This window comes from Enhydra lutris, unplaced genomic scaffold, assembly GCF_002288905.1.
Source record: "Enhydra lutris kenyoni isolate GAN:26980312 unplaced genomic scaffold, ASM228890v2 scaffoldscaffold8, whole genome shotgun sequence".
Taxonomy (NCBI): domain Eukaryota; kingdom Metazoa; phylum Chordata; class Mammalia; order Carnivora; family Mustelidae; genus Enhydra; species Enhydra lutris.
Genome location: NW_019154092.1, coordinates 26,154,072 through 26,177,683, shown reverse-complemented (window position 1 = coordinate 26,177,683; position 23,612 = coordinate 26,154,072). Strand labels below are relative to the sequence as shown.

General features: G+C 37.7%; 1 protein-coding gene across 1 annotated transcript in view; it reads right to left on the bottom strand.

Annotated features, from left to right (window-relative positions):
* LOC111142408 (desmoglein 2) overlaps window positions 1–23,612 on the bottom strand; it is a 42,490-nt gene that overhangs the window by 10,696 nt on the left and 8,182 nt on the right. Inside the window, exons 2-11 of the mRNA XM_022495477.1 lie at window positions 15,665–15,700; window positions 13,968–14,102; window positions 10,269–10,430; window positions 9,990–10,134; window positions 8,788–8,954; window positions 6,666–6,803; window positions 6,364–6,549; window positions 1,890–2,155; window positions 999–1,141; window positions 154–381 (exon numbers count right to left, since the gene is read on the bottom strand). Coding sequence (XP_022351185.1) covers window positions 154–381; window positions 999–1,141; window positions 1,890–2,155; window positions 6,364–6,549; window positions 6,666–6,803; window positions 8,788–8,954; window positions 9,990–10,134; window positions 10,269–10,430; window positions 13,968–14,102; window positions 15,665–15,700 — 1,606 coding nt within the window. The remainder of the gene's footprint in view (window positions 1–153; window positions 382–998; window positions 1,142–1,889; window positions 2,156–6,363; window positions 6,550–6,665; window positions 6,804–8,787; window positions 8,955–9,989; window positions 10,135–10,268; window positions 10,431–13,967; window positions 14,103–15,664; window positions 15,701–23,612) is intronic.

Below are 23,612 nucleotides of genomic sequence, written 5' to 3'. Positions count from 1 at the left end.
CTATAGCTGAGCTTCAGAACCTCATTTTATAAGCTTCTGTAGAAAACTGTATCAGAAATATACTTTATGAAAAAAAGCACAGCCAGTATTATAACGATTTTAGATTTCTCTCAGATTCAATACTTAAATATATAGTCCACTGATTTTGCTTACTTTCTTGGTGTACTATTTGCCATTTTTCTGCCATTCCAGCCGGTTTGTCGATGATGGAGAAACTGAAAGGCCCACTGTTTTGGGACCCATCCAAGTCCTCTGCGGTCACATTCACGTACGGCACGTTGTCACAGACAGTCTGCACTGGGTCGACCAGTGTGGGACAGTGGTCATTGATGTCCTCCACTGTGATAGCAATGGTGCCAGTGATGGTTTTTCTTGGATAACCTTAAAAATGAGAAAGAATAAATATGAATATGCTGCCCCTATTGCTGACAACAGACAGTCTGAATTCTCTTTCCGGTTTGGTACGGAGAAGGTACTAACAAACTGGGGCACTTTCCATCCTATATATGTTTTAAGGTTCAGATCAAGTCATGTCTTTTAATCCGCTAAATGAGTAGAAATGTTAAGGTTTGTCCATGGGAGAGATCTGAGTTCCCTACAAGAACAAAATGAAGGTCTCGGATGTTCCAAAATAATACTTTTTTTAGTATTAAAAATACTAAAAAAACCCCTGGGGATAAAAATACATTATATGTTTATAAAAAAATAAAAAAAATTTAATAAAAAAAAAGAAAAAATCATAAGGAAGGGAGAGTACATTTGCAGTGCTGTATCAAAAAAAAAAAAATGTGTGTGTAAGTGGACCTGAGCTGTTCAAATCCATGTTGCTCCAAAGTCACATATACCATCCTGTCTGCTTAGTGGTCTTCTACATAACAATAAGCTGTTCCATTTAAAGAGGTATTTTATAAAATTAAAAATATTTGATATAAGTTAAAAAATACTAAAAAAGTACTTAGATACACATAATGAGAAGAAATACATATGTAATAACTTACTTTCAGATACTGCCAAAATCTTTGCAGTGTATGTACCATTTTGAACATATCTGGATTCAAAATCAGGAATTTTTACAAGTTTAATTTCAGATGTAGCAGGATTCACAGAGATCCAGTTGTCTCTATCTTCCAATTTTTCATATCTGTTATAAAACAAACATAAAAGTAATTCCCACTTCTGGATAAACTGATAATCTCTAATAATCTACAACTCTTTCAAGGTTAATTTTTGGTTCGTTCTCTATGTTCTTGTTATAGGCATTAGTTTGAAATCGTTTTAATTTCTTGCAACTGTCCTGAAAGCCTTCTCTCTTTACAGCCTATCACACTTATTTGGAACATTCCGTATTTCTGTAATGTACCCAAGACACATACAAGGGCGATCCTTTTTGCCTACAAATCTAGGAAGTTTGCAAGTTGCTCTTTAGTCTGTTCTACAGCCTTTGGTCTAGTCTCCCTTAAATTTGGGGTAAACCTCTGGAGAGTAACGTAGTTACCCAACAACAATCGGTGGAGGAAACGTATTTGCTACTTTCTTGCCTCTAATACTTTTTTTTCAGGAAAGAAGACAGGTTTAGACAGAAAAAGACAGTAAATTTCATTCGTAATTTTCTCTTTGTTGCTTTTCAGCTTTCTCTAGCGAGAATTACTTGGAGGTGAAACACCCAGTATCTGTCTCACACTCAGCTGGTGGAGGGAAGGTGGTCTGGGGGGAAATTTCTCCGTGATTCTCAGTTGCAGGTACAACTCTGGATAATTTAATCTCCAGACCTTTGGGGGCTGTAATACTGGGAGTGAAGGAAGAAAATGTTCAAATTTCATTATGATTTTTTGAAGACAGGCATTTAAAATCATTTAAAATAAGGAAATATATTCATAACTGTCTCTTACCTTACATGAGCTACTTGTCCAGTGTCTTCGTCAAAAGCTTGAAATTTTCCAATTATTTGGCCTTGGCTGGACTTATCCATGCTCTCGCTAACATGAACGGAGATTGTGCTACTTCTAAAATGAATGCCTTCTTTCACATTTTTCACCTTTACTTTGAAGGGAAAGGATGTAGGCTTATATTTATCCTTAACTGATTTGTGAAAAGCTGCTCTGTTGGTGACAGTAATGCTGAAATCAAGATTCTTTATTTCTTCATAATCTACTTCCTAGGAAGACAAAATCAAAGGAAATTCTTTCAAAAGAGAAAACAACTAGAACACGCATAGAGCATACATACACGTATAGTTTTAATGTTAGATATGACAATTTAACATATGCAGAATACATTAGCACTCAGTAATCTAACTCATAACAATACCAAGCAATTAAAAAGTCTGTCAGCTTGGATATTCATCAATGCTAAGGATGATTTAGGTTACATCCCCCATTTATCTTTTTAAAGTCCAGATCATTGAAAATATATTATATAGACACACACACATATTTAACAACCTGTTTCTTTTACTTTATTGAAAAAAGTTAATGGACATGTGATATAATATTCCTTAAAACGTGTTCTATGGGTTTGTTCTGGTGAAAAAGGTCACATGCCTAGTGGTAGCAGCTGGCTGTCCCCCTAGTATAGACTTCTACTGCACATGAGCATATCAAAAAGCTGAGACCTCCTGGTTGAACTTGCCTAAGCCCAAGGGTTTTCAAATTTATTTAAACAAAGAACCTATCCTCCACACCCTTTTTAGCATAATGTCTATCATCTGGTTTGCTATTAATGCCATAAAAGATTAACCTTCCTCCAAATCCAAATATTGATTCTTTGTGAACTGTGAAATTTGTAAAGTATATTTGATAGTCAGTGTATCACTGAATACATATTTTATGTTCCAATTTGTCCATTTTCCTTTTATAAACATTTCTACAGTATTCTACCATTTAGATGTATTTAGTTTACTTAACCATTTGATTATTAGGCATTTGGAGTATCTGTAATTTTTAAATATAATTAATACTGCTGTGAACATTTTTACACAAATCACTTTTCCTCTGTTGAGCTGTATTCCACTGTGAAAAGAAATACCTAGTCAACGTTTATTTAGGTCTTGTTGATTTTTATTTCTTGTGGTCCTGACCATTTAGACACAGGGGGGCATTTTTGCTTGTTTCTTTGGTATAATATTAAATGTATTACATGTGTTTAAATGAATTACTGCAAAGTTATTCACTTTGTTTTTTGACGACTTATTACAGAATCATTTTCTTCTCTGCAGGGTTCTGGATGGATAACACCTTCTGCCCTCTTTGTAAAATCAGCCACTAGGGTGCTGAGACAAGGATTCAATGGAAAACAACTAGAGACAATACAGTCTTTATGATTGTATGATCCTTGTGAGAGTTATCTTAAGCTGCCCTTGCACTTAACATGCTTGTTTTAATAGCGTGACATATGCTGGATGTGAAAGAAAATATTCCAGCCAGGCGTCATTAGTATTCAAAGACCATGGAAGGCCACAGCAATGCTAAAATATGAGCTAGGTACTAGGGCAATAAAACCTGTTTCATATAATAGCCATATATTATAAATAGCCACAGTTCTCCAGAGAGCATGAAAAAAATTTCCAGCATCATGAACAATGAATAAGGACAAATACCTCTCTGTTTCTAAAATGGTCAACATATTTTATCATTTCCATTTTTGCTACTTTTAATAGCATTTAAGAATTTAAATGTATTTGTTAATTTGTTAACAAAGCCTTGACTTTTCCTTATGTGATGAACTATTATCTGCATTTTCAGTTTAAAGTATCTGTTCCCAGGGTGCCTGGGTGGCTCAGTTGGTTAAGCATCTGCCTTCAGCTCAGGTCATGATCCCAGGGTCCTGGGATCAAGCCCTGCCTCAGGGAGCCTGCTTCTCCCTCTCCCTCCCCCTGCTTGTGTTCTCTCTGTCAAATGAATAAATAAAATCTTTTTTAAAAATAAAGTATTTGTTCTCCTTTATTGAGAACAGCCTTATTGAGGTATAATTTACATAGAATAAAATTCACCCATTATAAATATATAACATGATGATTTTTAGCAAGCCTATACAGTTTTGCAAATGTCACCACCATCCAGGTTTAGAACATGTTCATCACCCCCAAGAAATTCCTTTTTGCCTGTCTGTAGTCAGTCATCACTCACAGCTAGCCCTGAGCAACTAATGTCTATATCCATTGTTTTGCTTTTCTAGAAATTTCACAGAGAAAAAATCATACAATATGTAGTATTTTGTGTCTGGCTTCTTCTACAAAGCATGGTTTTGAGATTCATCTGTGTAGTAGCAAGTATGAGGACTCCATTCCCTTTCACTAACCAAGAATATTCCACTATGTGGATATACTGCATTTTATCTGTTTATCAACTGAAGGGCATTTTATTGTGACCAGTTTTCGACTATTATGAATAAAAGCTGCTTGTAAGTTGCATAGAAGTTTTTGTATAGATATACTTCTTTCTGGACATGCAAATGTTTTATTAGTATTTAGTGTACAATGTAGGGATTTGACAATTCTACACACTATGCAATGTTCACCATGATAAGTGGTTACTACTGACATCGTACAAGTTATTACAATATATGTTTTTATTTTTTGTGGGTGGATACCTAGGACTAAATCTCTGGTCACCAACTCCTTGGTGTTTAACATTGGAAAAAACTGCCAAACTAGCTGTATCACTTTATGTTTTCACCAGCAAGAGAGAGGAGTTCCAGTTTCTGCATAATGTTGCCGATGCCTGGAGTTGTCAGTCCTTTTGATTACAGCCACTTACGTAGAGGCATTGTGCTATCTCTTGTAGTTTTAATTTGCATCTGCCCTAATGACTAATGATATTGAGTATCCTTTACTTCCATATTTGCTAACTATATATCTTCTTTGTCTAACTTCCTTTGAATGGAATCTGATGATTGCTCTTAAAATTTGGAAGCAATTCTTCATATAATTGAGACAGGAAATTTATAATTTTCTCAGTCTGCTGTGGTCACTTTAATACTAAGTGTACTATTTTTTGCTATGCCCCCTTTGGCATAGCATCCCTTGTTGTGCTACCATGGTAGAGTGAGAATACTTCTAGAACTTCTATCATTCATCACTGACTTTCTCCTTATGTGTTATTGGCTTTTTGTCTTAGGCATCTAGCAAGGTTATACTCACATTCTATGACTAAGAGGATTACTTACTTCTTTATAAATAGGCAAATTTATGTGAATGGCACCAATCTGATGCTATTATCCACTTCTTTCATAATCATAAAATGTGTCTTCCCTTTAAGCACGAGGTAATCTTATTCTATTTTCCCTTGCTTTACAAAGTGGCAATCTAAGTAAGTGCATATAATAGCTTATTAATAAATGGTACACATAATTATTACCATGAAAATTCAAGTGAATATTTCTCTATTCTGTTATATATTTATATTACCATTATTCCTCTTCCTATGGTTAGACTTTACCTACTCTTTCATATACTAATTTTTAGTATATTTAGAACTTTGGGAATCAACTTTTGTCTGTGTGTGATTAATGGAATAGTATTTTAGGAGCTACAGCTTTGCATTTTATTTCAAAATCTGATAAGGCGATTCTATCATAAGCAATTTAAAAATACACTGATATTCTTTCTTACTTATAATGTTAGATAAAAATCCATCCTATAATTATAATATTTGCTTTAAAAAAATTCTGTGGGGGGGGTAATAAATTTCAAATGTATAAGACCCATATGCTTAATAAGACTATTTTTCTTTCACTGATTCAATTAAGCACAAGAAGTTAGAATACTGGGTTTCAAAATGTGACCCTCATACTAAACATTAGAATCACAAGTGGATTTCTGTTATAAAGGCAAGTTCCTGAGCTCCATCCTATCAGACTTGATTATAGGGCCCAGGAATCTGCATCTGGGGCACGTAATTTTACAAGGTGACTCTTAGGCATACTGAAGCATAAGGACAACTGGATTCGAGCTTTGTCAAGTAATTATAGCTTTAGTTTTTACACACTATTGGTGAGGTCTGGCTTTACGATAAGTTGATCAATAAAGACATAGTAAATTGGGGATACTTAGTAGAAGCAAGAGGTCATGAGGTAAGGATGCTCTAGTCAGACATGGGTTGCAAGCAAGACGGGAAGTGTGTTGAGCAATAATGATTCTGTAACATGTTGTCAGATTAGGGTTCGAGTCCCCTGATCTGAATTTGGACTGTAGTGCGACCATTTACTAACTATAGAACTTTGGCAAATAGGGGGGTCTCCAATCTCAAACAATTGTGGTGTCAGTTGAGTATGTAAAGCACTCTTAAGTGTTTGAGGCTCAAAATACAATCATTTCTTCCTCTGCACCAATTTTTCCCATTCCAATTTTGAACACGAAATACTTACTTTAATAAGAGTCACAATTCCTTTATTAGTTTGAGTGTCAGTTTCTATGTGGAAATAACCCATTTCATTTCCTGACACGAACGTAAAATTTGCTAACCAATTATCAGAGCCTATTTCATCTGCATCAAACACGTCTATGTGCATCACTGTTACATTGGCTTGATTTTCTTCAATTAGCATTTCAGTCTGCAAAACATGAACATAGGGTTTTTATTTTAGTGTAACACAAATGTAATGATATATTTTTAGGTAAGACTAAAATACGAGTAAGTGAATACATCTGTTATAAAAATAACGGTTACCATTTCATTTTTGACTATAGGTATGTTGTCATTGACATCCAAAATACGAATCTGAACTTGAGCTTGATTTACTGGTTTATCTGTTATTTGTCCATTGCCGTCTCTTGCTTCCACTATCAAAGTATAGCTGCTGTGTTCCTGCAAGGCAATGAAAAATATCCATCTGGGGTGAAAATGAGTCACTCCCAAATCTGTCTTTCTAGTTCATTTCATCATCAAGAGAATGAACCACAGTATATTTTATTCACAAATACATTTTATGATCTGTTATTCATGTGAAGATGCTGTTTATTTGCCGTCAGAGCATTTCTAGAGGCCAGAAAAAGCCTAGAAAAGTTGCTGGTAGTCAAATTCTTAAATGTGTCATTGGCGACATTATCAGGAAATGAGTCTCTCCTTAAAATAGTCTGTGTGCAAGGAAGTGCCATTCAAAATGCAGTCTGCTCTACAAGAAAGTGATTGGGGCAGGGGTGACTATAGTAGGAATTGGTTCTTCATTTTTAGCTAAGATTTAAGCAAGGAAAACCTAGTCCCCAAGAAAACTTCGCCTGTGAGGAAAAAAACGTGGTTGACTTTGTCCAGACTTTCTGAGAGCTATGATTCTTAGAGAACCTATCTTGGAGAATGGTGTCTCACATGCCACTCCAAAGTGAGCTCTTCTCTTCCCCACGGTACCCTTATGATGGCTCCATTCGGTGTAGCTGGAGTGTAAGAAAAAGCAGGGGCAGCCAGGTCCAGTGCATGGGGGTCCTGTGTGGGACAGAACCGCCCAGTGCGAGTCAGGACAACTGAGGCCCCAGAGCCAGTTGCTTGGATTCTAATTCTGACTTTGTCACTTACTAGCTGTGTTGTAAATACACTTAATCCTTCTGACCCTTGGTTTCCTTCTGTGTAAAATGTGGATAACAGGGAGGACCTGCCTCACAGAGTTTTTAGTTGGATTAAATGGATTGATCTATGTAAAAGGCTTCGAATAGCACTTGGCACACCGTAGATGCCCAATAAGTGACAGGCATCGTTATTGGCTAAACTTGCCCTATTTCAAAGACAGACGCTTATCACAAATCAGGATAGTTAAAAATAATACTTTTCCATTCTAATTTTATGTGAAAAGGTACGGAGTAGACTTTTAGGAATAATAATATTAATTTTATAGAGATCCAGTCAGCGATGTTGGGCACAATCTTCTCCTTCTCTGGGCAAAAGGAAATGATTTTCCCAAGCAATACAAAATACAGTGACTGCGCCCGGACGATGATTTACGTCTGGTGACAATACAGCGTTCTTAGGATCATCCACATTCTCCTCGTGCACACTGTTAAAACCTTTATGTATGTAGCATTTAAAAAAACCTCCCATCTCCTGTTTTGATCCAAAATTTTCCCTTTCAGTTAGAAATAAAAAAGTGAAATGTTTGAGAATAGCCTATCCAGGAATCCTATTGAAAATTTCCTCCAATTTGGGATTTACAATTCCTTCCTTTATGACTATTTCTATTATCCCGATTAGGACTCCTGTGTCAGTCTCTGTTCTGTATTAGCAATAGAGGAGACTCCCGATGCTTCATTACAGAAACACAAATTACAGAACATTGCTTTACGATGCTATCGCAAACAGAATCCTGCCTGGAGAGGCCCCAGAACAGAGCTGTCCTTATGTAATTTTAAGTTTCCTAACAGTCAAATTTTAAAAAGTTTTCAAAAAAGGTGATACTACTAATTTTAAACAAATACATTTTATTTACCCATGGGATCTAAAATATTATTGTGTCCACATGCAATCAACAGAATATTACTAAGGTAAAATGTTACATTTTTTATTCAGGCTAAGTCTTTCCAAGTTGGTGACTTTTTTGTATTTATAGCACATCTCAGTTTGGATGAATCACACCTTAAGTGATCAATGGCCACAGATGGCTCATGTGATATCGGGTTGCACCTTGCTAGAAGAGGGTATTTGTAGGAGTTATCCTATAAATGAAGAATATACAAGATAGTAAGCTAATGAGAAAATAAATTAACAGAAAGGAAAACCTAGAGATATAAAAAAGGGTTTCAAAGATGAGCAACATAAAATACTAACTTAGCATTTAAAAGATGAACAACATAAAATACTAAGTTACCTCTCTGTCCAAAGTAAAACTGGTTGTATAAATCTCCCCTGTGTCTTTATTTAAGTAGAACACTGGAGGATAAGCAGGCTCCTGAGATACAATTCTGTAGGAAATTTTAGAATTCGGAGTATTGGGCTCATCTGCATCTGTTGCACTGATTTTCATCACAAGGGTATCTGGCATTAGAAACAAAGGCGTCCAAGTTGAAACTCAACTTTAAGCACAAGTCATGTATGTTATTATTCTCTTTATAATTTCAGCCTGTTCACAAAAGGATTTTAAGTGCTTATCAAAATCACAGCTTACCAAGATGAAAAACTTTTTTTTTTTTTTTTTTTTTAAGATTTTTTTTTTTTTTTTTTTAGAGAGAGAGAGGGAGAGAGAGCAAGCACAGGCAGACAGAATGGCAGGCAGAGGCAGAGGAAGAAGCAGGCTCCCTGATGAGCAAGGAGCCCGATGCGGGACTCGATCCCAGGACGCTGGGATCATGACCCGAGCCGAAGGCAGCTGCTTAACCAACTGAGCCACCCAGGCGTCCCCAAGATGAAAAACTTTAATTGGATGAGAAAGTAAGTGTGAATGGGTGCAGAAATAAGAAAGATAAGAAGAGGGCAAGGCTGCAAATTTATTTCTAATAGCTCTAGCGATCAATACAAAGAAATAAGGATGAACAGGTACAAATACATGCTTAGTAAAATACAAACAATTCAGGAGAAGAACAGCTGTTCTCTAGATTATGATCAAAGAGAAATCTCTCCTGCAAGCCTTCACATGGACTACTGCATTGGACCATGTTATCAATAAACCTGACAAGAGACATAACATAAGCCAAAGGTCAGTGAACTACTGCTAACCAGCACAGTCACCTGTTTCTGTATATAACATCTTACGGCAACATAGCCACACCCATTTGTTTACATGTTGTATAAGGCTGCTTTCCAGCTAGAAGGCAGCATAGTGGCTACAGAAACCTAACCTGTTCCATCCATCTGCCTATCTGTTTTGAGGATAAAAAAAAAAAAAAAAAAAGATACCATGTAAAGCCTTTAGAACTTGTCACAGAAAAAGCGGTTGCAAACCTAGAGTGATAGGTTTATTACCATGTGTCCTGTGGGTCTCCATCAAGATATATGATTTAGTGTTCAGTTACATAATGGGGTTAAAATGACGGGGTGGAGGGATACTCATTCATAAAATTAACAAACTCTGACCTGCAGCACTCAACTCTTCAATAGACCCAGCGAAGACGTCCTGTGTGAACACTGGCTCGTTGTCATTGATATCAAGAACTTTAATGCGGAGTTCTAATGGTTTCTCAAGACTGTTTCCTCTTTCATCCAAAGCATAACCAACTAGCTGAAATCATGACATAAATAATAGAAGAGATTAAATGTAAGCTAAGGTAATTAAATTACTACAATATAAAAACAAATCATAACTACTACCAAAGAAAAACTATAAACTAATTAAAGTAAAATAATTCTTCCTACCAGAAAACTTGGTGTTTCTTCTCGATCAAGAATCCTGGTGATGTTCAATTCTCCTGTGTTTTTATTAAAGACAAACACGCCCAACGGTGACTCTGTGATCCCTTTTCCAGTGTATCTGTATGTAACTTTTAGTCCTCTTTCTTCTGCAAGATCAGAATGTATCTAACACAAAAATAACAGAAGAATGCCCCAAGTTAAACTCTCTGTAACTTACATGCACATATTTTCAATGGAAAATTTCCCTCCAAAGTTGTCATAATGTTGATAGGAAGAAGGGAGGACACAAGCACTCAAGAGAAGATGTGCTGATGTCAGAGAACCTGGTTCAAATCCTGTCTCAGCCACTTACTAGTTACCTGATACTAAGAGTTACTTAACCTCTCTGTGCCTCAGTGTTCCTCTCACTAAAGTGGAGAGATATTACGGCCTACCTCTTACTAAGTGCTATAAAACTAAGTTATCGTTAGGGGTATATCTTGGGAGGACAGATTTTTAAATTTAGCACATGAGGAAGGGCACATGGGTGGCTCAGTCAGTTAAGCTCTTGATTCTGGCTCAGGACATGATGTCAGGATCATGAGTTTGAGCCTGGTGTTGGGCTTCACGTTGGGCTTCATCCATGTAACACATCTGCTTGAGATTCTCTCTCCCTCTCTCTCTGACCCTCCCCGCCTCTTGCAGTGTCAAAATTACCTCTATAAATCCATTCGATCATCTGGAAAGGATGAATAAGGCATCCTTCTATAGAAGTAATTAAAAAAGTCAAGTGCCTTTCCTGCTTAGAATGTCTCAAGAAATTCATGCATCTAACCCATTTCAAATGCCTTCTGTAGTCGTCATCTTCTTTTTCTATAAAAACTTCATTCCTGTCTGTAATTCTTACTTAGTAAATGGGTCTCTGTGGCCCCCTATTGGTTCTTTATTTTCTTCTTCAGACATCACAGAAGCCATCGCCATTCACCTACCTGGTCACTTCTTTGTCCTGAAATCTCGGGATAGTTACACTTCCTTCCTATAGATTTCCCAACATGCACTAGGGCTGGGGAACAGCTGCTGAGAATGACCAAGGAGACAGCAGACAGGGGCTTCCAACCTCCTGCTACACCAGCTCTGCTCCTGGAGTGGAATGGTGAACCTGGGGCAGTCCATGATTACCTTTCACTGAGCTTCTGTCTCTGTTTATCTTTCTCTTTATCTTCTCTCTGTCTCTGTTTTTTGCCAAGTATATGCATATGTATATAAAAATGTATATATATATGTGTGTGTGTGTGTATATATATATAGTATTTCTAAAGAATTCTAGATCTTCATGTACTAATTATATATTACATCACTCTATTTAGGTTAAAAATAAAGCAAAACTGTGTGTGGACATAACTGTTGGTTTGTTTATATATATGTATATACTTAAGAGTATGTAAGTATACACATATTTATGAATTTTTTAAGATTTAGAGAATATTACACTGTTGACAGTATTATCTCTACATAGACAATTTGGAAAGTTGAGGAAATTTAATAAGATCTTTTACTTTTTATGTAATTTCTACATATGTAACAACTTTTTATGTAAATTTTACATATGTAACCATTCATGTAATTAAAATTACTAAGAATAACTAATGCTTATTGAATCCCAAAAAATCAATGCAGTTTAGAAAAACTTATTGAGAAAACGTATGAATGACTCAAACACCTCAGAAAACCAAACCCAACCAGCAAACTTAGTTGCTTATATACATACTATTATGTAAAGCCACAATTAAAAATTTGGATTTTAGAAGACTTTTATGAAAAGAACATGTTGCTAGAGAGAGGAAATCGTCTTCTGTAGCTGCCTTTCCTTTGAAGGAGCTCTTCATGCATGATATTTATAATGTTGGAAAGATAAACTTGGATATGAACATGTATTCATTCACACAAATGTTTGCTGAGCCCCCAATGGATGTTGGCACTGCTTAGGGTACAGGGCATGAGCTGTGAGCCTAAGAACTAAGCTCTTGCCCCCTGGGAGCTTACACTCTACCAAAGGAGCCAGACAGCAAGTAAGCAATGTATGGCATGGCATAGAGTGGAATGCACTATAACCAGGCTGAAATGGGAGTCAAGGGATAGAGAGATGGGGTGAGGCAGAAAAGGCAACAAGATCTTTTAGGGGATGACACTTGGGCAGAGGCTTGATGCTATGAAATACTGCAGGTATCTGTGGGGAGGGGATTCCAGGCATAGGAAACAGCAAGGGCAAAGGGTGAGTAGCTGGGAAGAATTTGTGTTGGTTTAGGGATCTAGGAGAGTGGGAGATGGGGGGTGATAGGAGCCAAGGTTGGAGAGGAGGTCTTGTATTAGCACTCTTACAGGTCATAGTAAAGAACATTCCTTCCATTGCAGCAGGAAGCCATTGAAATGCCTTCACTAAGGGGGTGAACATGCTTTGATTTGTCTTTTATTTAAAAGATCACTCTGGCTGCTTTCTAGAGAATGGGCTGTGGCAGGGTGGGGGATGGTAAAAGCGAAGCAGACAGACAAGGTCAGGGGTTCTTCTGCCAACGCAGTGCAGAGATGACACTGACTTGGATGATGGGGGTGACCATGGAGAGAAGTGAGCAGATCTGGAATATATTCTGGAGGTAGAACTGATAGTACCTGCTACATTTTTGAAAAACTGGATAGAATTATGTGCCATTGACTGAAATGGGTAGAACTGACAGCTTGAGGGGAAAAAATCAAGGGTTCAGGTGTGCACATGCTAAGTTTGAGATACATACTAGCTGGATTACCATCTAATTTATAAAAAAATATGCCACTTTGAGAGTGAAAGAGGGTAATTAATTATTAGGCCAGGACAATGGGTACCCTTCAAGATGTATGGTCACCCTCCCCATTAGATACCAGTTCTTTTCATTTTGAAAATTACTTTTTGTATGTAGGGTGGCAGAATATGCCATCCCCAAATGTGTCACTTTGGTGTAGGATTATTTTGAGCAACTGAAAAGCAGATTCAAGAAAAGTTCTCTGTCTTTCCCCTACGTGCCTCAAAGCCGGCCATAAATTTGTAAAGGTGTCTTCCCTCCCTTCTTTACCAGGAAGGACAAAATTTAATTATCAGAGACAACTTTAGACCCTTATCAGCTTAGAGATGGCACTGGGGTATCCACATAAGTAACTGTATTAACTAGCCTTTCCCTATCACTTGTTCCCCATAATTTTCCACCCGTAGAGATTCAAGGACCTTTTCCTTTGTCTTGTGACTTCTCTAAAAGTTTACTGTTGCTTTGCTAAGATGTTTTATAGGCCCCAATTCTAACCAGACCTTTGAATTATTCATCCCTGGGTACTCCCATGTGTTATAGGAGCAGTACACACATTAATAGACTTCTTTGTTATTCTCCTGTTAATCTGTCTTCTGTCACTCCAAATTATAGGGCACCAGTCAGAGAACCTAGTGAAAGAATCTTTCTTCCTCTACATATAACACCCTCTTTTGAGTACAGTGGCCCTTTCAATTAAAGAAAGATTGAACTAGTGTCAGATCTCTGACTCTTAGGTGAATTGAAGCCCCAAATTGTATAATCCAATAGAATATTAAGACTCAGTAGGTACATTGTATCATTTTCCTTAAATTTAAAAATGAACATAAAAGTCTTCTCCCACTATATTTCAGTAATATACATTTATTTCCTATTTTTCTGTAGAAGGTACCTTGGCGATCGGATTCCTTTTGGACAGATCCTCTCCTTCCCGAAGAACCACAGGGGTGGTGATCCAGGACCGCTTTTGCCGCACTAAGTGAGTGTGTTTAGGAAGCAGAGTATGTTCATTTCCTGGGTTTAAGACCTACAACAATAAAATATTGTCAAAAAAATTATTAAGTATCCTAAAACACTATGGTATTCTGTAATTTATTAAGACTTTAAAAATAGTTATGCAAATCTTAAGGTATACATATCTTATTTCTTAACAGGTTTCATTTTCAAAGAGGAAGTATGTACACTCTGACAAACTCCATAGGCATTCAGGAAATCGTCTCTAAACCAGTAGAACAGCACGGTTTTGCTTTTATCAGTTAGAACAGATTTCCCAGACTGAAGAGTAAAAAAGGCTTATTACAGTGTCCAGACTAAGACCCAAGATGGAGTCGCCCACGACAAGCCCTGCATTAATACATGGGAACCTAACTAAATTTCTGTGCTTGGCCTTCCCAGAAAGGAAGGCCTAGGCAAGCAGTCAGCACTGACCTGCTCAGGACCTTATCTCATCTGCCCCAGCTCCAAAGTGACTCTGCTCTACCCAATCAACAAATACCCAGTGTAACTTCCTATTCTTGCTGGCTTTGGTCTATAAAACCCTCTTGCTTTGTACAACTGTTTCCTAGACTGGATGCTTCCCTATTCATCAATCAATAAAGCCAACCAGATCTTTTCAAGATTTATGATCATTGGGTTGTTCTTTTAACAGCCTAGAGTAATTGAGTGACCATACAAATTGGCAAATTAAAAAATAATAGTGTGTCAAAAATTCTTTCCTTACTGAAAATGAAGTTTCATTTTTCTGTGGTGGTTTATAGTTTAAAAATGAATTACCCAATGTTTTAAAACTAAATCTTAGTAACTAACCTGTGATATCAATTTAACTAAAACCTAGTGAAATTGTCAGTTAATGAATTTATTGTTTGAAGGATGATGTAAAGGATTAAATTATCCATCTTTTGTTCTCAAGAACTTTGAGTAGAAAAGATTTATTCTATATATTTTCAGTTGGGCTTTACAGAAAAACATTTATGCAAGGAAAATTTCGATACAACTGACCTAGTATACTAAGATCAGAAATCATTTTTATACTAGATTTATCATCTTATTTTGTTGCTCTACATAACATTTTTTTCCCAGAAATAATGGTTATCACTAGGTCATTATTTTTTGTCTTATTTTTAGTTGAAAACAAATTATGTAACAAAACAGCAAAATAACATTATAGTTTACAGTGTAAAATTAAAACTTTATTCTACTTTTTCTCTCACACTTCAGTGTATTCACTGGTAACTGCTTGATCATCTTATCTTATGACCATACAGTTGCACATGTATAAAGCTCTTTGCCCTATAAAAATGGAATTATACCATACATCTTATTCTGCCCCTTGATCTTTCATTCAATACCTCATCATGGACATTCTTCATGTACCGTAAGTTGTTTTACCATTCTATCAATGAACATTTTGATTGTCACAAAATACTGCATTGAACATCTCTGGATATATGTTCTGTGCACTTGACTGAGTAGGAATGGCTAAGTCTAAGGGAGTGTACATTTTTAATCTGGTAAGGCATAGCCAAATTGTCTTCCATTAAATTAAGCCTCTGAGTTCAAAAGACAGAAACAATCCCCTCGGTTCCTTACCTCTAAATGGAGTCCATTTCCAAAGTTAAAGAAGATCTGGAAAATAAGATCATTTATTTGTTGTTTAGTTTATCACTCAATTCGGTTTAAATACTTGTTAATAACTTACTACCTAAAATAGTATAAATATTAAAAAAAAAAAAGGTTTAACCACCATCATTAGTATCCTCCTTTGTTAAAAAAAAAAAATTAATTTTCCCTTTTGTCCACCACCACCTCCCCTCATGACCAGGGCCAGAGATAGGAATCTACTTCTTGATCCACACTGCCTCTTCCAGGAACACAACTAATAGTTGAAAAACAAAAACAAGAATGCTCCATCCTGTGTTCTCACGGACCCACATAACTTTCCCCAAGGCCTTTAATGGAAATGCACCCTCCACTCCTGGCTCTGCTCCATCATTTCCAGGGTCACCCACATGACTGTCCACATTCAGATTTCACACTTAAATCTCACCAATTCTTTTCTTGGTTCTTTTTTTTTTTTTTTTTAAGATTTTTATTTATTTATTTGACAGACAGATATCACAAGTAGGCAGAGAGGCAGGCAGAGAGAGAGGAAGGGAAGCAGGCTCCCCGCTGAGCAAAGAGCCCGATGCAGGGCTCGATCCCAGAATCCTGGGATCATGACCTGAGCTGAAGGCAGAGGCTTTAAGCCACTGAGCCACCCAGGTGCCCCTCTTTTCTTGGTTCTTATCAAGCACTGTCACACTTTGGGATTAATCATCACACATAACTAAATACAGTTATTCTTATTCTAAAACCTGCACAATGGGAGGCGCCTGGATGGCTTAGTCAGTTAAGCAGCCAACTCTTGATTTTGGCTCAGGTCGTGATCTCAGGGTCATGAGATCCAGCCCTGCCTGGGGGGTCCATGCTCTGTGTGGAACCTGCTTAAGATTCTCTCTTGATCTGCCCTTCTCCCACATCTTCTCTCTTAAAAAAAAAAAAAAAAAAAAAAAAAATTAAAAAAAAATCTGCACAATAAAATCTTATCTTGCCCTCTGGCTTTTGCTGCCCTTTCTTTTTTTAAAAATTTAAACTCAATTAGTCAACATACAGAATATTCATTAGTTTCTGATGTAGATTTCATTAATTCACTAGTTGCATATAATGCTCATCACATCATATGCTCTCGTTTTTGCTTGTCACTCAGTCGCCCCATTCCCCCATCCACCTCCCCTTCAGCAACCTTCAATTTGTTTCCTATAGTTGAGAGTCTCTCATGGTTTGTCTCCCTCTCTGATTTTTTTCCCATTCAGTTTTACCTCTCTTCCCCTACGATCCTCCATGCTATTTCTTATATTCCATATACAAGTGAAACCATGTAATTGTCTTTGTCTGATTGACTTATTTCACTCCTGCTGCTCTTTCTTTTCAGTCCAATAATCTCTTGATTTCACTCTTCCCTTGGCTTAATTTAAACCAATTTTTTTTAAAGATTTTATTTATTTATTAAAGAGTGCACGAGCAAGGGGAGGGGCAGAGGGAGAGAGAGTGGGAGAAGCAAACTCTGCGCTCCGTGGGGAGCCCATCTCGGGTCCTGATCTGAGGACCTGGAGATCATGACTCGAGTGGAAGTCAGGTGCTTAACTGACTGAGCCACCCAGACACCCCTAAACCAGTTCCTTCTAACATGGTAGCCTCACGTGGCTATTTACACTTAAATTATTTTTAATTAATAATTCATTTGCTCATTATCCACATGAGGCAAGTGGCTTGAAAACATTCCCAACACTGTAGACGACTCTACTAGACAACGCTAGTAGAGTATTGTCAGACATTCCAAAGACATTTGTCAGTGACTCTCAGACCCCTCATTCTCTTGACTTTCTAATATTACTGCCTCACTTTTTCCCCAACTCTGTGAGACTGTTAATCTCTTTACTTCTGGCCCTATACTGGCAACAATGCTAGACAGGGTCTTAGAGGCTGAATGGACCCATACATCCATTCACTTTCTAATAGCTGCTCCCTCCACAGAGGTGGTGACTTCTTTCTCTGGTGACCATGTGTTTACTTTTGCCCAGGAGAATCCGGATGGCGCCTGCTGTGTGGGCATGTGGCCATCCCACCTGTATATCTCCTTCAATCTCAAAAGTGTGCTCATTCAGACCATAAATTGTATAGTTGCCTTATCTTTGTATAGTAGCCCTATCATACCATTCCACACTTCAGCAGACGACCCCCATGGCATGGACCACACCTCTGAACCCACTCACTCTTAGATGACCCCACTTTTTATCTGACTGAGATTAAAATATTAATCCACTCTGCTTTTCTAACCAGCTCTCAGGGGATGCTGACATGCTGGTTCTTGAACAGCAAGGTTATAGAATGTGACAGAGTATCAGTTGTTCGTTTAAAGACAATGAAGTTCGACTTGTTCATTGCCGTCTCAGTATTGACACAAGAAACGTTGTCATTCTTAATTACTAATATGTAATGCAGAGAATCTTGTATTTCATGCATTTAACATTAAACAATTTTAACTGCAAATAGATATAAAAGAAGAGTGAATGGTACAATGACCATCCACAAAACAACACCTAGTTCCAATCATCTGGATGGATTTTTTAGGGGTACCTGGATGGCTCAGTCAGTTAAGTGTCCAATGCTTGATCCCAGCTTGTGTCTTATCTCAGCGTTGTGAGTTCAATCCTGCACTGGGCTCCACACTAGGCATGGAGCCTACTTAAAAACAACAACAACAACAACAACAACAACAAAAACAAACCCACAACTGTAAAAAAATAAAAAATATATTTTTGAAATTTAGGGACTAACATTAAATTTACACAAATGTTGCGAAGGTAGTACGGAGCTCCCTTACCCATTTCCCCCAATGACATTTTAAATAACTATTGTACACTTGTCAAAATTCAGAAAATGACATTGGTATATTTATTTATATAATGCAGAGTTGGCTAAATTCCAGACTTTACCCAGATTTTATCATTCCCCCCTTTAATGGTCCTTTCTCTGTTCCAGCCTTCATTTAGGAACCCAGACTGGATCTGGAATGTCTCCTCTGGTCTGTGACTGTTTTTCAGTCCGTCCTTGTGGATGATTCTGGCAGTTTTGATATTGGCCAAGTATCCTATAAAATGTCCTCCAGTTTTGTTTTAACTGTTGGTTTATTTCACGATTAGATCAGGGATGTGTTTTTGGAAAGAACACCATGGAGCTATGAAGTGCCCTTGTCATCACATTACATCAGGGGTAAATGATATGCATTCGACATTATTGGAGAAGGTAGACTTTGCAGGTTTCTCCACTATTAAGTTATCACTTTTCCCCTTCCCTACTCTATTCCACACAAGTGAGTCACTAAGGCTAGCTCATCTTTCGGCTGGGGACTGGGGGAGGAGAGAGACTAAGTGTCACTTCCTATGACAGACATGTATACATATTACTTGGAATTCTTTGGCAAGAAAGCTTTGTCTCTTCTTCCCTCATGTCTTTATCTGTTTAATCATTTATATCAGTATAATCATTAAATAAAAATATTTATTTTATTCTGTGCGTTGTAAACCAATATTATTTTATTAATTTTGTTCAAATAGTTCCAGCTTTGGGCACTGGAAGATCTTTCAGGTTAGATTTTGTTCCTACGCTTGACATGTTCCCATCTTTCTGTTTTTTTTAACTCTTCCCTACTTCTAGCATCACAAGATGCTCCAGGGTCATCTTATACTTCTCCCATCCCAGCTTTATAATGAGCCATTTCTCCAAGAAGCCCTGATTTCTAATATGGGAGGATGGTATTGAGAAGGACACACATTACACACATTGCACACAGATGTAGCACACACATTACAAAATTGTTCCCTGTCTCTGTTACTTTTTTTCAGGGGAATAATAAAGGTAGAGCTTTTCTTAACTTGGTTATTACAAAAGAGACTGTTTTAATCTTTGGGAAGTGGTATCACCTGGTGGAAAGTGTATGACTTTGCAAATAGTCATACCTAGATTAAAATTCCAATTCTGCTCAATAAATTGCTTTAATCTGTTTCCTTATCTGTAACATAATACATGGGTGGCAGACATTTTCAATTGTATGGCTAATTGCCATTTCCTGCCATTTTAGCATTGACTGAACCCCATTTTGTTCAGGTAGCAAGTAGACCCTGCTAGCTGAGTAATGACTGGTATATGCCAAAGCATCAGTCTCATTCACTTTGATGGTGACTAGGCATAAATGTGTGTATGAGTCAGTTAAGGCTGCCATAACAAAATACTATGGATTGTGTGGCTTAACCAACAGAAATTGGTTTCTTATAGTCATGGAGGCTGGAAAGTCCAAGATAAGGTACTGGTTGGGTCAGTTCCCAGTGAGGGCTCCCTTCTGACTTGTGGAGAGCAGCTTTCTTGCTATGTCTTCACACGAGGAGTAAGAGCTTGAACTTGAGCTCTCATGTCTCTTCTTATAAGGGCACTAATCCCATCACCTTGGGAGGTAGGGCATCAATACGGGAATTCAGGGCAGGGAGGAGGCAGGGGGAGAAGAACATTCAACCTATAACAATGTGTGATAGAATTCTGGCCTATGAGATAACTGGAGAGTCTGGAAAAGACTTTCCTCATTGATGGGAAGAGATGCATATGCATAGCCTCTCTTTTTATCTGCTTCTGGAGATTGTAGAGCAATCTCATGACATTTGGAATGGAGCCATCTGTGACTACATGGAGAGAGCTGATAAAATGGCAGAGAAACGAGACTGACACTGTAATATCTTTGAGGTACAAAATTGGTCAAAATCAGAGCCACCCCAACTCTGGACCACTTTTTATTATATTAAATATTCTTTTTGTTTAATCTACTTTCAGTTGGGTTTTTTTTTACTTGACTCTGAAAGCAACATGATACACCCAGGTTGCAGACTTATAGTGCATATTAAAAGAAATAATATAGGACTATAATTATTGCAGTGACTGGCATATAGTAGGCACCCAATAAATAGAACTATGATGGGATTTCCTTAATTCTATGACTTGCATTCTCCTCATCTTAAAATTTCTGAAATTTGGATTCACTCATGCCTTCAATTTCTTGAGCTCCTATAATATGCTAATATAATGTTCTTATCCTCTTGGATTCTTACTTGATGGAGAAATAGACAAGAATCCGTTGTGACAACTGTAAAGAAAATTAAAGCAGGAACAGGGTGGTGGAGTGATTTAGGACTGTGAGGAGGAACTCAGAAGAGGTTTTATCTTCATAGAGATTGAATAGAATGGGGGAGCAAGTTAGGCCAACTTTCCTGCAAATGGAAGAGCCACGCATGAGGTGGGAATGGTTTTGGTGATCAAGGCTGGTGCTGTAAGAGGGGAGTGAGTCAGGGGAGATGATATCAGAGCTTCTGGGGTGCCAGTAATCTTGTTTCTTGATCTGGTTGCTGATCACTCACTGTGTTCAGTTTGTGAAAATTCAGTACACTTGTGATATGCACACTTTTCCATGTGTTACACTAAAAAGTTACAGAAATTGATGTGCACCTTAAAGTCAAGCACATGACAATTTTCTGCCACCAAGCTCCTGTGGAGGGTGGAGAGATTGTCAAACGAGGGTGAGCTGCTACTGGCATTTAGTGGGTAGAGACCGGAGATGTAGCTAAACATCCTATAAGGCACAGGACAGCTTCTCCCAACACATTATCTGGCTCCAAAGGACAAAGTGCTGAGGTTCAGAAATCCTGATTTAGAACTTGGGTCTCTGATTGGAAGTTATCTTAATACTCGAGTCAAGAAAGTTTTAAAAATTTCAGAGCACTGTAGATTTATGTAAATTTCTCAACTGGTAGCATATTGCAGAGAACATAAATGGAATAACTGACATTTTCTGACTTCTGTCCTCCATCCCCACTCCTTCCCACTTCGCTTTGAACATTTCCAGCTCTGCAAGTTTGAGTGATGTCCTGTGGGGATGTCGTAAAAGGGTTTCAAACATTGGAAGAATGTCTGGACAAGATGATCATTATGGTTTCTCCCAAGTATGAAATCTATAGCTTTTTTTCTCACAGGAACTTGGTGACAGGAAAGTGTCATATGCAACATGCCTTTAAGACTGAAGAGGAAAAATAAATTTTTAGTCTCTCTACCTGAAGAAGTAGTGTTTTTAGATGAAACAGAAAAATCCTCCAATACAATTTAGTGAAGTTAAAAACAAGTTTTTATTTTTACCATTGGATGCTGTGCATCTTGTTAAAACTGGTCTACCTGGTATCTGGCAAGAAATTTTTTTTTTTTTTTTTTTTTGGCAGAGACGAGGGAAAGTCAAACATCACTGCAAAAATACTATCAATCAATGTACTTTTGTTCTCAAGACTTGCACTCTTAGAGAAGACTTCCTGCTCTGAATCACCTTGATGATATAATAAGCAGAATCCAGGAGGACTTATGAGTCCCTGGATAACAGCTCCCCCTAACTGCTATGTTTTTGATCTGGAGGAGATGATCTTGAAGCTTTCTTCCATGTTTCCAAGTCAATGGTGAGGTGACCCCTTAAGGTTTAATAACTCAGACCAATAAATATCTTACTACAGATGAACTGTAGAGGGATACAAAGTAGTTCATTTATTTATTTTTTTTAAAGATTTTATTTATTTGATAGAGATCACAAGTAGGCAGAGAGGCAGGCAGAGAGAGTGGGGGGAGGCAGACTCCCCGCTGAGCAGAGAGCCCTATGTGGGGCTTGATCCCAGAACCCCGGGATCATGACCTGAGCCGAAGGCAGAGGCTTAACCCACTGAGACACCCAGGCGCCCCTATGCTAAGATTCTTCACTGACAGCTTCTGATTAGGGATGCTCTAACACTAGAGCTCCAGAAAGTTTTCTGGCAGTACTGTGTAAGATGAAAGACAGTCTGGACATTAAAGTAATAAGCCAGAGGAGATAGCATGAGGACAAGCATAGGGTAACAGCAGGAGGATGGATGGGTAAAGCCAAACCTTTCAGAGGACCCAACTAATCCTTGGCAATGCCCTGTGTGTGGAGGATACGGGAAGGTGTCAGAAATACTGAAATTTTAAGTCTGGCTAGAGGGATGCAATTTTCAGAGCATCTTGCAGACATGCTAGGCTTAGATCCTGGGGAGATATTAGACAAGAAAGAGTAAAGCACTATGGCTCAAAGGGTGGCAAGGGTTACACTCACTCTCTCCTAAAGGCAGCACTCTCTCAGCCTCAGCTGTTACCACCCACTCTGCACCTCCCCTGCCTCCCACTCATATCTGATCTATGTCACGGTGATGTGTGTACAGCATGCCCCTCTACAGTGCCGGGCTAGAAATGGAGCTAAGAGCTACTGCAGCTTCCTAGAGGTGACAGAACTCCCAGTAGAGTATTAGGGAAGCAAAGAAAGGAGATATTTGAAAGAAGAGATGATTAACAGTATTAAAATATGATGATTGACTTAGGTATCTTGCATAACTTTTCAGCTAGCACCTTCAGGGTCTAAAGAGAGTAGATCTGTAAGATGAGAGAGTGGATAAGGGTAATTTAATTTAATGTTTTTATTTTTAACTTTTAAAGTATGTTTCACTGAAGAATAATGGATAATACAATATTTTATTAGTTTCAGGTATACAACATAGAGATTTGGTATTTATATACATTATGAAATGATCACCACAAGCCTAGGCAATTAGGAGCTCTCATCATACAAGTTGTTACAATATTATTGACTATATTCTCTATGTACAGGGTAGAGAATATAATCTTATGTATTTTGTAACCAGAAGATTGTACTTCTTAATCCTCCCCTTACCTATTTCATTTACCCTCCCAGCCTCCTCTGGCAACCATCAGTTTTTCTCTTTAAGAGTACTTCTGTTTCATTTTTTAGATTCTACATATATGTGAGACCATATGGTATTTGTCTTAACCTGTCTGACTTATTTCACTTAGCATAATATCCTCTAGGTCCATCCAAGTTGTTGCAAATGGC